Here is a 16136-nt window from a genome sequence, read left to right on the forward strand (position 1 = left end):
TTTACCAAAAAAATATTATAAACACAATTTGGAACTGAATAGTCTGCGTTAAGCATCAGATTTCCGCACATCAGACGTACATATAATAAAGTAATTGCTAGACCATAAATGTGTGAATGTTTATTTTTCTTGCATGGCATAACCATCCCACTTTTATCGAAAAAAGCAATGCCTGTTTAAAAAAAAAGGTTAAAGATAATAGTTTAGGACCTTGATGAGTATGGTTGGGCTAATTGTACTGGAATCCCATACGTCAGTCAGTGCATGATATCGAGATAACTGTGGTGGATATCCCCACGTACATGTCCATATTTTGTACTGAGCTACATCTGAAATCCTCACAATGTCAAGTTGTTTATTCGGGATTTGAATACCATGTATAGATATTTTACTATAACTTAGATACAATCTGGTGAACTTTTGTTATGTGTTATTATTATTATCATTATTATTTTTATGATTATTAGTAGTATTCAGGGCAAACTCGATGAGCAAATGTAACGGATATTGAACTTTTCCACTCATTCGCCATATGGATTCTAAGAACTTTTACTTTACAATTTACAGTTTGCAATACGAACCATATAAAAGAAACGTCCGTAAAATTTGGGTAGAATATAAGAAGAAAGCCGAGTGGCATCCTAACGGCCTAACCACAATTTCACGGAACTTCACGATAAAATGCACTGGTGAAGCATCCTATGCGATAGACAAATTTCGGCGCGCATTATAGAATGCATATGTCATTCAAGGGCATTGTAAACATTGCCCTAAAAGTTCTTTTTTTGCGTAACATGTTAATATTTACATTTTCAACTGTCTTTGTCTGTAATAACATTACGAATCAATTTTGAACCCTGAAACTCAATAACTTCTTAACACATGAGTGACACAAAATGGGCGCGTCTTATAGCATAACCGAAAAACGGTATTGGCTGCTCTGCGTAGTGATACATAGCATGTGCTACACAAAAAATAGTGGTTTTAGAATAATGTTGTCTTAAAGTGTACAAATTGGATATAATATAAACACTAGTAATAAGGAATCATTCTTTGAGTATTATGAGGAGATAATTTCGGTTGGAGCGTGGTCAAAACTATCATAAAGCCCTTCAGGCTTTATTGGATTTGACTACGCCCCGACAAAAATTATCGCCTCATAATACTTAAAGAATGATTCTATTTCCTCAAATACATTTTTTTCACTATTAAGTAAAAAAAAATACCAATTGGTAACCGAGTAGATATTGTGATCCCCTTGTATAAAGTATTCTTAGACAGATTGTTAGAGTCTCTTTTAAATCTTTAAAGAGCAAAATTTAAAAAGTATGTGATCGTAACAGGCAATGTTATAAGTGAATTGAGTTTAAAATTGTCAACCTTACGAATTTAAAGACCCAACTTGTGGGCGTAATTGAAAGAGGTTAACAGTAATAACTTCTTTCAATTACCCCCACAAGATGAGTCTCTAAATTTTTAAGACCATTTGACAATTGTAATCTCAATTCATTTTCCATGTGTCAAGAATAACAAAACTAAATTCATTTGATATTATTTTTTTTATAAATTTTATAATTAGAACACATACATTAAAATACAAGAAAAAATGAAATTAATTAATGTCAGCTGTTTTTGATAGCATTAGGATTGAGATTTTTAGACTTTAAAGAATAACAATGCATGGCTGGATTGATAAGCCCTTAAACCACTGGATAGCAGGCGTTGGTGGCGATACCACATTGATTTTTCTTGTTCCTGCTCATCTGAATGTAGCCTTTCATTCCCCAGGACTTGCCCCAGCTGTAGAAATAAAAATTGTTAAGAGGGTGTAATAGTCGTGGTCATTTTGAGACTAGTTTAACATTTTTTAAAGAAGAGCTCTTTATAAAATTATAAGAAAAAAAAAAACCCGTAGGAATACACCCCAAGACATCCATTTTCAGCGTTAAATGGTGTGTATGCAGGTAACATACAAGTAGCTGACAAAAACAATATCTTTTCTGCATGACGTTTGAAACAGCGTTTGATATAAACTAAATGATTATTTAAGGAATGAATTCATTATTTATTTGTTTTATACGATATAAAATGGTTTGGGGCAGTTTACGCTTTATAAACCGCGAAGCGATTTACATGTATAAAAAAGCGTAAACTGTATCAAACTATTCAATTACGCCCACAAGTTGGGTCACTGCTTGTAATTTTTTTTTTTGCTCTTCATTGTAGATAAAAACGGTCATTTGACCTTTAAAATGACGTAAAATTGTACAAAATTCAAACAAATAAAATCGACTTGAAAAAAATTACTCTTTTTTTTTTTGAAACTTGCAATGTACGCAAGGACGATTTTTACTTAATAAAATCTACACGTAAAAGAAACATACATGTACATGTATTTATAAGCGTTAATAACGTTCAAAAGTAAATATTAAAGTGGGTAAAAAAATTATACATGGCATGTTTTTGCGGATACTCCTTTCATATCACATGCACAAATGGAGTGAATGGTCGGTTGCATAGTTATATTTCCGATTATCCAAATGCAGGAGAGCTGTAATGTCAGTGTTTACCTGTTTTTAACAATCCAGTAATCTTTGCTGCCCTCTGACCCGTATCCTACCACCAACACTCCGTGATCTAATTTCTTGGAGCTGCATCTTGGCTCGTTGTAGACACCTAGTATTGAAAACCAGTCACTTCTTTGAAAATAATTACACCTCTACCCCAAAAATTAGCATGGCTAGTTGAATACACTTTGTGAGAATACCACTCACTCTGAATCCTCTTTTTCTTAAAGAACGTTCAGCTTTACCAAAAAATTAAACTTTTTTAAAGTCAGCAAAATATTACTTATCTTCAGATATAATAACAAGGTATTCAAGAAATCAATGCAATTCTTATATTTGATCAATTAAAACGTTAATTACATAACTCTTTAATAAAAATTAAACCTATATATCTTTTAAAGTAGAAATTCGACCAAAAACTTCGTAAACTGAAGTTCAAACCTGCAATTTATTTCAAAAAAATCAATCTAACAGGTGGTGAAAAGTCAAGTCACAACAAGCATCCTCATAAATAGAAATTCAACCAACCAGTCAAAGACAGAAACACAATATAAAACCGCCTCTTTAACAAAAACACCACTTACCTAACATTTCAATAGAAAGAACCTTAATACTACTGTAAACAGGATCATTTTCGCCCCGTGCTATTTTCGCCCTTCTACACTTGTAAACGGTTTTGCCCCATCTTGAATTCACCAAGATGCAGTTGTCTTACGAGATATTATTTCTGATATAGAATTCGCCCAGTCCTGAATTCGCACTCGGACAACGAGAAGGAAAGGGACGAAAATAAAACGAGGGCAGACATTTCCCTGTATACAGTGTAAAGAAGCACATGACCTACCGCTTCTGTAGAGCTGGAAGGAGGAGTGGCTTGCGTCGATGCCGACAGAGATTGGACCAATGGTAGCGGCCGCCTGCTGAAGGTCCGACTCACTGCCCTCCTGGATATCCTTGTGTGACGTCTCAGTGGCGCCCACGTCAGAGGCCTTGAAGTGGCACTTACCGTTCTGAAAAGTAAACAGGTTAGTGATTGGTTAATCTAACCGTTCCGAAAAGTAAATTTTGGTAAATTTTGCCAATGTCTCTGACTACGTTAGGCTATATTGTCGGCAGATTTTAACAAACATGACAATGTCGACGTCAATTTTTCTTACATAAGTTATATTAGATAAGTATGCTGGGACTGATCATCATCTTTAAAAAACTATTACCGATTTTAATTAATTCTAAATCGGGGGTTTAGATGGGGTGGTTGTTAAGTGTAGGGTTATAAAATGTTGAATATCTAAATACAACTCTTACATGTACACTACTTAATGATGTAAGTTGAACCATCAAACGTGTTTAATAGTTGAAGGTTTTTAATCACCTGAATTTGTTAAACAACTGATATCAATCAGGTAGTACAAAGTAAATATAAGTTTATTACTTCACAGTAGTCAAACGGTTCAGTTGTCTAACTAACGAGTTGATTATTTTGGCAAGTTTTAATTGAAATCTGAATTTTATTCACTTTAAGCATGGCAGCAAAAGGGAAAATACTCTAGCTAAATGAACGCAATCGCAACTTCTCGGGCCTTTCCGGCAGGCTCGGAAAAACACGAGCCTGTCGGAAAGGCCCGAGAAGTTGCGATTGTAAATGAACGATATAAAGTAAGGTCCCGGATGTAGACCGACCTTGGCGCGGTATGGGTAGGATTGCTCTGTGTCGATCCCCTTGTTCTCCTCAATGTATTTGAAGGCGTTGTCCATCAACCCTCCCTGGCAACCTTTGTTACCTGTTAGATCCAACAGAAACCGAACATAATGTAGTAGGTGCAATGTCAAAATTGGCCCGTGGAAGAAACTTATTTTACAACTCATTTTGCAGGTTAGTTGCTTTTCAAGTTCAATTTTTAAAGGGATTTCATATAATTATATATAAATATTATATATTTCTAATTTAAGATACAAAATATACATGCTTTTAGATTAACATGTTTTGTCTGTAAAAAGTGTTTTGATATATGAATCTTGATCGAGCAAATGATGTTTACGTAGAAAAAAAATGCTCAAAGAATTAATATAGATAATCATAAAAAAATTCTATCAAACATCCAAGTAGAATATTTTTATCAAATTTTCTTTCCCAGACATTCATTTTATTTGTTTCTTTCTTTTTTTTAGAACAGGAAATGAAGTATGTGCATAAAGAGTTATCGCTCCTGACCTTGTTTCTTGGAGCAGTCCATTAGGTTCTGCTCTGAGAGGGAGACCAGCTTGTTGGTGGACTTAAAATGTTGACCTTCCAGTGACCCCGTGGTGGAGAAAGCCCAACATGACCCACATTGACCCTGAAGTCAAAAGGTCATAAAAGGTCATGAAATTATCCAACCAACCATTAACTGTACATTAGGATAAACCTTTAACTTTGGGAAGTCCAATGGAGTTATATACCTTTGTACATGTACATGTATCTCTAAAAGACATTTGTTATATTTAAACAACAACCAAAAAAAATTGTAACAGCGACTGTTTTCAATTTTTTTTTGGTGCATATTGCATAATTTTGATTAATTTTAAATGGATATTTGTATGCAGCCACAGTAACTTATTTTATCTAAAACAAATTTTTTTTAAAAGATATACAGAATGCAAAAAGAAAGAGTAAAGAAAAATTATTCAAACAAGATTTCTTCAGAATGATTTGAACCTGATTTTTTATTTCTGTAACGTATCCTTTCGCCCTCCAGTCAACTGAGTCCGGTAGGTCTGTTGGATCCATGGTTGGTTCAAACAAGTTTGTACTGGTTTTGTTATGCACGATCAGACCATTCATCACGCGAGTAAACTCTTCGTTAGTCTGTAAAACAAAAGAAATATGCCAAATAAGAAACTTGAACTGATTATCTCAGCGTATGAATTACTTTCAAACCTAATTAATCATATTCCGCGTTTTATCTAATTCGTTATTACTATACATATTTCTGTTATTCCATTATCGTCTAATTCTTTACAATTCATCCCCCTTTCACTTTCTTTTTACCTTTCCTCTGTATTATCTTTCTCTTCGATTCAGTCTCTCTCTCTCTCTCTCTCTCTCTCTCTCTCTCTCTCTCTCTATTTCCTCTCTCTCTCTAGTTCCCCTTTCTCTCTCAAGTTTCTTTCTCTTTCTCTCTCTCTCTTTCTCTCTTTGTCTCTCTCTTTCACTCTCTCTGTCGGTCTCTCCTTCTCTCTCTTTCGAGTTCGAGTTCCTCTCTCTCTATTTCTCTCTCTCTCTCTCTCTCTCTCTCTCTCTTTCTCTCTCTGTCTCTCTCTTTCACTCTCTCTGTCGGTCTCTCCTTCTCTCTCTTTCGAGTTCGAGTTCCTCTCTCTCTCTCTCTCTCTCTCTCTCTCTCTCTCTCTCTCTCTCTCTCTCTCTCTCTGTCTCTCTCTTTCACTCTCTCTGTCGGTCTCTCCTTCTCTCTCTTTCGAGTTCGAGTTCCTCTCTCTCTCTTTCTCTCTCTCTCTCTCTGTCTCTCTCTCTCTGTCTCTCTCTCTCTCTCTCTCTCTCTCTCTCTCTCTCTCTCTCTCTCTCTCTCTCTCCCCCACCCACCATGTCTCCATACTCGTTCATCCCCAGTCTGTAGGTGTGTACTCCCCTGTCTTCCTCAAGGTTGTGTTTCTCAATCAGTCTGATGTTATCCTCCCAAATCTGTCGTCTGCAGGAGGAAATCGATTGATTTATTGATTGATTGATTTATTGATTGCAGTAAGTGAATCATTAGGATAAGCGATAAAAGGAAAAAAATTGATAGGTGTTTGTTTCTACAAAGATATTCTCATAATCGTAACATAACAGTGAACAGACTAGATTTGTGTGTGTTTTTAGCTGCATACGCTAAATTTCGTACATCGCTCATTGATATTTCATACCTAGGCGTCGGAAACGGGGGAGGGGTGAAGGGGGTAAGAGGGGAGGGGTAGTCCCCCTTTCCCCTTTCTGCGAAGTTAGACATAACTGTAACTATATTTTTTAAGCTTGTTTAAGATTTCTGATAACTTTAGCCCCCTCCCCCTTTTCAATTTGCTTCCGACAACACTGGCAAATCTTTAAAGAAGAACATCCAGATGTAAACTTATCCAAATCAAGGCGACCTTGTCGACAAATGAATTTTCTCAAAATATCGCAGATGCATACTATAAAGCGTGGTCAGGTTTTTAAGAATATTGTATTGAATTGACATTGTATGACCTGTTGGATTCTTCCTCCCCATAGTTCTTCTTGTAGGCGACCTTGAACAGTTCCCACTCGTTATCCAAGGTCAAGTCAAAGGGCAACGCTAGGGCCTGAACAATCACCGCGGCAACCAACGCTAGACGAAGCATCTGTAAGATAACAGGCCGGGTGATAAAAACGCGTGATGTGTCATAATAACCAGGAACAATTAGATAATGTTTAAAGATTATTATCATTATTATCATTAAGATAGATAATAATTTAAAAGTCGATGTAAAAAGATGCAGCAGACAAAAATAAATATCCTTTTTTTAATTCCAAATATTGCTGAACTGCTTTAAATAAAGTTACTTAGTAGAAACACGAAACAAAATCAAAAAAGTCATAAATCAAAAGATTTAATTGATAATTGGAATGCTATTATTTCCACCAGTTTTTGTTTAAATTTTAAAGGTGCTTTGAAAATAACAAAACAAAGTTATCTAACACAATTAGTTAGTTGAAAAAAGATTAATGGAACTTTGTAACAATTTTTTACAAAATTATTGAAACAATAGTATTTTAAATAATTAACGATCTGTGCTACTTTAAACAAAAACAAATATGATCTCCATATTTATAAAAATCTTATTATAACTATCTGCAAAAATCCATAACTAACAAGGAATTTGGAAAAAAGTATTTAAACAACCTTGAAATAAAATAAATTTTAAAAAATCGTAATTACATTTAGATCGAAACAAAGATGAAGTGAAACATATAAACTTTTTTTTTTAAATTAAGATCATTGTTACCTTTACAGGAAGAAAGGGTCGATGGAAGTGAGACTCATGTAGAAATATATCCTCATTTACGAAACTAAATGAGGTACCCAAAGGGGCAATTGCTGGTGTTTGATAATACGGAAAAACTTTATGGAAAAAACAAAAATTTTGATATCATTTAGAATGATATATAATATTTTTTTTTATTACGTAAAAGAAATAAACAAAATGTGTTTCGTTTTGGTTAATGTGGGGTTCATCTCTAAAAGGGGAATGTGTTACTTAAATTATAAAACCTATACACGCGACGTAAATAAAACGGATTTTTCTGTTGCTGGGGATTGCTGTTTCTTTAAGTAACCCGATTGAAGGTCCCAGCCTTTATGAACTAAATGCATGTTGAAATTCAGAACAATGATACTGCTACATAAATTAATAAACACTATGTTCTAAAAAGATACTGCTTCATACAGTAATAAACACTATGTTCTAAAAAGATACTGCTACATACCGTAATAAACACTATGTTCTAAAAAGGGTGACATAAAAAAATGTATGAATAAAAAGTCGCAATCTTGTCTGGAAAAAAAAATATTGATTTGCGATGTGAACAATATATTTTATTTTAATTTTATCATTAACCTAAAACTCTTTGTGTGTGAAAGTCTTACTTTAAAAACATATCTCATTAAAAAAAAAAAGAGTTACAATTTTTTTTCATTTTTTTGACCCCACACTTTTTCATCTAATTGTAATTCCTATTTTTGATAGTGATAAAAATAATGTATCAAACATGATTTTCGAAGATCATATAGATCTTTCTAATGAAAAATGCAGTTTTAACACTGTGTAAAATACGAGGTATACAGTGAGTGTATGAACTAAGAAAGAAAGAAAGAAAGAAAGAAAGAATTCAAATTGAAAGAGATATAGCAAGGTGAAATTTATGAACTAATAGAAAGATAAGTTGAGAGAAAGAAATGAAATCCGTGTATCAAGGTTCACACTTAAGATGCTACCCCAATTTCACATTATCAGATAGTTTATTGAGATAAATGTCGGCCCAAATTTCCGACACCCTTCTCTAGGGCCAAGGTTACAGTCCCTTGGTGCCCCGTATGTTATCTCCCCCCACGTCCCTATCTCGGGATTCCTACGTCGTATTTGTCTTGCTCTTTATAGAAACAACTTCATTCTTTGTTATTAAGCGAACATGGGGAGGGGATATCTTCCTTATATTGAAAAATTTATGACAGATTCGGTGGAATGGGTTGTTTTTCAATACACGTTCTTACATGGACTTAGAATCTAGTTTAGGGTTGTTTGCGCTGGTTAAAAGAGCTATGCGATCAGCTGTTTCAGTACTCTTATACTTTTCTATATCGTTGTTCCAAATTTGTATGTTGAAGGTATCTATTGGGAAAAGTATTAAACAATGAGTTGAACTTAAGTACAGCATTATCGTATTTTATATAATCAAATATGTTGACGCTTTGAGCTTAAAGTGGTACTTTGATTTTTAATAAATAAATATAAATATTTAATTATAAACTCTTTTACGCGATTGCATTACTGCCTACCCTCATAACTTCTTCATAGCCTAACAATTGCCGTTTTCAGTTGCTTTAATGTTTAGTGAGGTTTTACAAAAATGATTATCAAGTCCTTTAAAATCACGATGCCGGTCACCTGTTGATGAATGAACATCACAAGATATACAAGAAGCACGTATCGCATCTGTCATGCATATATAACGTGAGCCAACACATTGATATTGTATCAAAGATAAAAATATCTTATATATCGACAACAAATTTTCGCCCCCAACAAAGGAAATGAACATCTTAATTTCGTACATCTATCTGGCAGTGTTGATATTTTCTTCCTTGGCCCGTGTACCGGAACTGGATACAGAATGGGCGTTATACAAACAGGAATACCGGAAACAGTATTTGACGTCAGACGAAGAGACGGAAAGGTAGAGAAAACATGTTTTGAAAATACGCTTATAGTGTATATACGCTTATAGCGGTTATAGCGTATATACGCTTATAGTGGTTATAGTGTATATACGCTTATAGCAGTTACAGCGTATATACGCTTATAGCAGTTATAGCGTATATACGCTTATAGCGGTTATAGCGTATATACGCTTATAGCGGTTATAGAGAATGTACGCTTATAGCGGTTATGGCGTATATACTCTTATAGCGGTTATAGAGTATATACGCTTATAGCGGTTAAAGGGTATGTAGGTTTATAGCGGTTATAGCGTATATACGCTTATAGCGGTTAGAGTGTATATACGTTTATATCGGTTATAGCGTGTTTACGCTTATAGCGGTTATAGCGTATAAACGTTTATAGCGGTTATAGCGTATATACGTTTATAGCGGTTATAGCGTATATACGCTTTTAGCGGTTATAGCATATATACGCTTATGGCGGTTATAGCGTATATACGCTCATAGCGGTTATAGCATATATACGCTTATGGCGGTTATAGCGTATATACGCTTATAGCGGTTATATCATATATACGCTTATAGCGGTTATAGAGTATATACGCTTATAGCGGTTATAGCGTATGTACGCTTATAGCGGTTATAGAGTATATACGCTTATAGCAGTTATAGTGTATGTAGGTTTATAGCGGTTATAGCGTATATACGCTTATAGCGGTTATAGCGTATATACGTTTATAGTGGTTATAGTGTATATACGTTTATAGCGGTTATATACGCTTATAATGAATTGGAGCTTACAGCAAACTGATTTTCAATCCTCGTGACTTTATTACAGGTTGTTCATTTGACCAATATATCGAATTACGTTTATTACAAAGCAAGCAAAAAAAAACCGCCCTAGCACTTTGTTATAAACGTGTTTTACTGTAAACTGAGATCAAATTACTTTTCATATAAGCCGGTTTTACGATGCGAAGAATTTATGAGAGAGTTGAAAGTGTAAAGCTTGAAGGGCCTTATGGTGTTCATAACGTCGTGAGAGTAATAGGAATTAAACTAAACTTTTTCATCTAATGGAGTTCTAAAATGGTTGACATTAGGTTTGTTTTCAGGATTCCTTATAATGCGCTTTTTGGCAATATTTTTATTGCTGGGCAGTCAAACAAATCAAAATTCAAATTAATTCAAACTGGGGTTATTCAAATACTGTACCTCTTTTAAAAGTAAAAATTGCGTTTTTTTCAGACGTGATATCTGGGAGGCGAATTTGGACTACATCAACCAACACAATGACGAGTTCCAAAGGGGAGAGCACTCGTACACATTGGGTCTCAATGAATTCGCCGATCTGGTAACCTTCAACATAAAAAGGCCGATTTATACATATATATTGTTTATTATGATATTGAGTTGCAAATGACATGATTTTTTACAAATCAAACATGATACATAATGAAATTATTAAACTTGCTGGGATAGGGATGTTTTTGTGTAAACGAGTTATATCTAAGTAACAGAAAAGTTCCACGATTAGAATGGATTATAGGGTCGTTCTAGTTTGTGAGTGTTCTATTTAAAGGAATGATTGCTCTAGGGAAAAAATGTACGGTGTAACGATAAATTATTTACTTTTTAAAAGTTACACTTGTAATCATTAGAGTCATGAAGAGTTTTTGCATCTGTATGGAGGAGGAATCAGACCACGTGACTCAGTAACTTCGGACCCGGATACGGATATCGTAGTAGACACTTCCGGTCTACCATCAGAGGTAGACTGGAGAAAGGAGGGCTGGGTTGGACCCGTAGGAAACCAGGTAATAACACTAAACCAGGTAATATAACATTAAACCAGGTAATATAACACTAAACCAGGTAATATAACACTAAACCTGGTAATATAACATTTAACAAGGTTATATAACATTTAACCAGATAATATAACACTAAACCAGGAAATATAACACAAACCCCTTTAATATAGCACTAAACCAAGTAATATAACACAAAACCTGGTAATATAACACTAAACCAGGTAATATAACAGTAAAATGTCTAAAACCAGGTTATATAACAATATATTCCGTATCGGTAGCCTCTAATATGATTGGTGCATCGCTGTTTGGAAAAAGAATATAAATTGAGGTCTGGGTTTTTTTTAATTTGCAGTAATACTGTATCAAATCAAAAAATTCAAAAAGTAATGAAATTTTGTTTTATGCACGGAATCTAAACATCGACATTTTTCCGTGACATATTTATTTACAGTGATTGTACAGTTGATATATGCTGTACTTTGCAAAAGTAAAAAAAATGTGACTTTTTTGTGATCAGCATATCCTATATTTAGAATAGGTACATAAACTTCTCGTGACAGAAAAAATATGATTAAATATTTTCATAAATATTATCTATTATTATTTATTATTCATAAATTTTATTAGTATGAATGTTTACTAGACATGTTGAATATTGTGTAATATTTCTAGCAAACAATTTTTTTAAATTCCCAGTTTGCCTGCGGATCTTGCTGGGCATTCACGGCGACAGGTGCGCTAGAGGGTCAAGTGAGGAACAAGACAGGGAAACTGATTGTCCTGTCCGTGCAGCAAATGATGGACTGCAGCGAAAAATGGGGTACGTTACGAATACTAAACGGGTACGTTATGGGACAAGTGGGAAACATTATTGGGAAAACTGGGTCACGGTATGCAATTGGGGACAAATGCGATACATTATGGGAATCAAAAAAGGTTCGTTTTGTGAACAGATACAATAGTTATGTCGCAGGTAAAATGGGTACGTTTTTGGGACTAAATGGGTATGTTGTAGAGACAATTTGGGAACCTTACAGAAACAAGGGCGGTGCCTCTTGGGAACAAATTGTGAAAGTTATGAAAGCAATTTGGGTATGTTATAGGTTCGTTGTGTAGACAATTGCCTAACGATTGTATAAAATGTCGTCAAATTTTAATATATATTTCCTATAGTATCTATTTTGCATTTCTCAACTAGAATTCTAAATTGCAATATGCCAAACAAATTAGGCTTAACTTACAAGTCGATGTAAATAGTTTTCCATTCTAATCTTATATTTAAAGGTAATCATGGATGTGAGGGAGGTCTGATGGACGCCGCCTTCAAGTATATCCACGACGTGGGAGGAATCGAGAGTAATGCTAGTTACCCTTACAAACCCGCGGTAAGGTGCTTGCAGTATTTGCTTGGTTTTCGGGCGTTGAAATCTTCAGCATTTGTTAAGGTGGTATTGGACACCTGTCCATATTAATGTGGATGAAAGTATAGTATTATCAAAATACCTTCACTTGTTTAGAATTTTAAAATGTTACAACGTATTACCACAATATTTTTAATTTGGTTTTTATTTAAAAGATTATAATTGTATTAGCCCCAGCAGGATTCGAAATCATGACTTACGGACAGTTAACGCTCTAAGCTGTTAGGTACCAGGTATGGAAAAGAAAAATATATAAATTTATGCTTGATTTTATTTTCTATTTCGATAGAAAATACGTTACAATATGGGTGTGATACAACCTTAACAATTTCGTCAACCTGTTGAATGATACTTTAATAAATGCTGAAAAATCGATTAGTGCTAAAAACATAGATCTTTCCGTCTCATTCGAACAAGAATGCATGCAAATATAAAAGATATAAGCTATAATTTTGAGAATATCTCCCTGAAAATCAATTCTTGAAACTTATACACTTATCTTCTTACAAAGGTTAAATTACATGACTGAACAAGTTCATTGCGTCAGCTTCTTTAAACAGCTTCTTCTATATATATGTAATTACTATTGAAGGAGGAGAAATGCAAGTTTAACAAGTCCGCTGTGGTTGCAAAGGTCAAAGGTTACAAGGATCTTCCAAAGTCGGAGGAAAGTTTGATGGTTGCCGTGGCAACGGTTGGTCCGATTTCCGCCGCGTTGGACGCCACCCATTCGTCGTTCCAGCTCTACAAGTCTGGGGTGTATGACGAGCCCAACTGTTCCTCTGGTCAGGTAGACCATTCTCTGGTAGTGGTGGGATATGGTTTGATGGATGGCAAGAAATACTGGATTGCAAAGAACAGGTACATATCTTTCATTTAGAATGTAAAACCTGTAACTCATAAAGGTTTTTTAATGAATGTGTCGCTTAGGCTTTTTGGTTATCCGTGTACACAACTTGAGAAATTAGATTTTTTTTCAATAAATGGCAAACGATTTGTTAAACTGATTTTTGTTTGTACAAGAAAAAACCTTCAATAAATATATTTCAAGTTCTGATATAATTTTACAAAAGCATGTGAGATGACATTAGATATCCAAGGTCTCTTGGCATTGACAAAAAATAGGCCCTAAACCGTCTCCCATTGCCAATAAAAAACCCCGTGTGCATAAAAAAAACCCAACAAAAATCGATCAAAGTTAAAAATCATGAGGCAGAATTATACTTTACATTAAAACATAAGCAAGAGTAGTTTAACAAGTAATGTGAAATATTGACCTTACATGATTGCAAAGCAATTATTTATGTTATAATGACTGTTTACCTTATTGTTAGTCCCGTAAAATATCATGCATTATAGAACGATAATTAAGCTTTATTTTAGTGTGCCCATCTTATATTCCAATTCATTATACTTTCCCGTTAAATACTTAAATTTGATTGGTTTAAACGCATTTATAATCCGTTCAATTACCCTCAGCGTTAGCAAGACACTTGTCAACGGGTAACACAACGACTTGTTACATGCGCGTGAGATATGCGCCCACCGTGCGCCGTAGAAGTAACGACAACGGTTAAGTTTTCTTTAGAATTATGACATTCGGTAAAATAAAATAAATAGTCCATGTTTGGGAAGGCAAAAGTCAACCGACGCAAAGCGGGTGTCAATTTCAACTGTTACCCTCCCAAACAGGCACTATTTATATAATCATAACAGTTAGTGTATATCATGTGCTATATCTTGTTATCTATTGCAGTTGGGGTACATCTTGGGGAGATAAGGGATACATTTTGCTGTCAAAGGACAAAAACAACCAGTGCGGCATAGCGAACACCCTCAGCTACCCCATTCTGGAATAAATCCACATCGGTACATCTGGAATATTGAATATTCCAAAGACAAAGTGTATAAGTTGGCGTGTGAAGAATACTTGCAAAAATGGTGTATTTTAGAGTTGTTTTTTTATACTTGCTTTTTTCTATCTTATGTTCGAGGAACATCGAAAAAATAATAATATCTGTTTCCGTTTAATCACTGATTGTCGAGAGAGGGCTGCTAGAGAATTTCCAATGCGTGACTAAACTGGATTTCTAATAAAGCCAAACGTCACGGCTATGTTTTGATAGAAAAAACGGATTTTTAAGGAATTTTCGATAATTGAATAAAAGAATTCAATCATTTTTTGATCAATTTGAAACTTTACTTGCTACATTGATGTTATTCTGAAAATAAAAAGAAAACAATTGCTTTGAGTCATGTCTGAATTTAGAAAAAAAATAGAGAATGTTAAAAAAAGAAACTGAGGAAAAGAATAAAGTTGCAACTCTAATAAATGTGGAAACATCAATGTTCACTTCTACAAATCCAAAACAGTTTTTAATCGGGTTTTCCAACGGAAAGATCCGATTATTAAAATGGTGAAAATGGCGGGCGGGTGCCAAAAGGGTACCCTATTGTACGGATAACCCCTCCTACAGTTTTCAAGATAGGAAGTTGTTCTTTTGCAGATTAATTGTACATATATCAGAGGTGTGCATATTGCTAGGATTTTGATTTCTGATAATTTATGAAAAAAAATACCAGCTTTTGAACTTAGTCATTTTTTGGCAAAATATAGCATATAGGGTACTCCATTTCACTGGATACGGTTGGTAGTGTCTATCAATTCAGGGTTGACATAGATTATGGATACAGTTTAAATAAAAGAAAACCCGGTTTGCTGTCACCTTTAAAACAAGTGAAAAGCTGTCAATGGTTCATTGACAATTAGAGTCCAAAGTCCGCTTCATGTTGCTGCCTTATGAAATGCGGTTCAAACCTTATCTAAGACTGTTATAGCCGCTTTAAGCATCCGTGTCATCTCAATGTTTACTATTGTGCGAAGTTTGACCCACATTGAAAAGATTTGCAAAGCTAAAGAAGGACGTATATTAGAGAGTATTTTAGTTGCCAAGTCGTTTAACATAAATGATGATTTTTACACGATAACATCTGAGCAAAAGCAAAACTGTTTTTGTCATACATTAGGCTAAAAAAGTTAATTACATCATAAAATACCATTACTTGACGGCGCTGGTATTTAATGAGAGCATTGAATTTGACAACCGAAATTTCGGTTAGTTTTATCATTTTATCGTGTATTTCAATATAATTCAAGATAGAAGCGTTGGGGTGGGGGGGGGGGGGGGGGTAATTTATGGCTAACGATGTATCACTTATTACGACTCAAGAAAATGCAAGTTCCAGGAATGATATTCATATCACAACAATTTATTTTACGAAACTCGCAGACCCATTTTCTTGTCTATCAAACAACCTTTTAGAAAGAAATAAAAATAAATATTTACGATAACACTATTTTCCGATTCCATGTACAATGTACATGTATTTGTATTATATCTA

General features: G+C 34.4%; 2 protein-coding genes across 2 annotated transcripts; one reads left to right on the top strand and one right to left on the bottom strand.

The window, feature by feature from the left end:
* Positions 1–1540: 1540 nt before the first annotated feature.
* On the bottom strand, positions 1541–7708 carry LOC105331760 (procathepsin L). The gene is made up of 9 exons (XM_034462957.2): positions 7563–7708; positions 6784–6917; positions 6145–6250; positions 5263–5412; positions 4780–4903; positions 4248–4348; positions 3412–3577; positions 2571–2676; positions 1541–1800 (listed from the first exon to the last, which is right to left on the bottom strand). The coding sequence occupies exons 2-9, from the start codon at positions 6915–6917 to the stop codon at positions 1701–1703; spliced, it is 987 nt and encodes a 328-aa protein (XP_034318848.2). The 5' UTR covers positions 7563–7708; the 3' UTR covers positions 1541–1700.
* A 1597-nt stretch (positions 7709–9305) lies between these two features.
* On the top strand, positions 9306–14979 carry LOC105331761 (procathepsin L). Its single transcript, XM_034462958.2, has 7 exons — positions 9306–9510; positions 10745–10850; positions 11158–11313; positions 12010–12133; positions 12598–12698; positions 13327–13595; positions 14491–14979. Exons 1-7 carry the CDS (start codon positions 9368–9370, stop codon positions 14591–14593), a joined length of 1002 nt encoding a protein of 333 aa, XP_034318849.2. The 5' UTR covers positions 9306–9367; the 3' UTR covers positions 14594–14979.
* The last annotated feature ends 1157 nt before the right edge of the window (positions 14980–16136 follow it).

Source organism: Magallana gigas, chromosome 1 (genome assembly GCF_963853765.1).
Source record: "Magallana gigas chromosome 1, xbMagGiga1.1, whole genome shotgun sequence".
NCBI classification, from domain to species: Eukaryota; Metazoa; Mollusca; class Bivalvia; order Ostreida; family Ostreidae; genus Magallana; species Magallana gigas.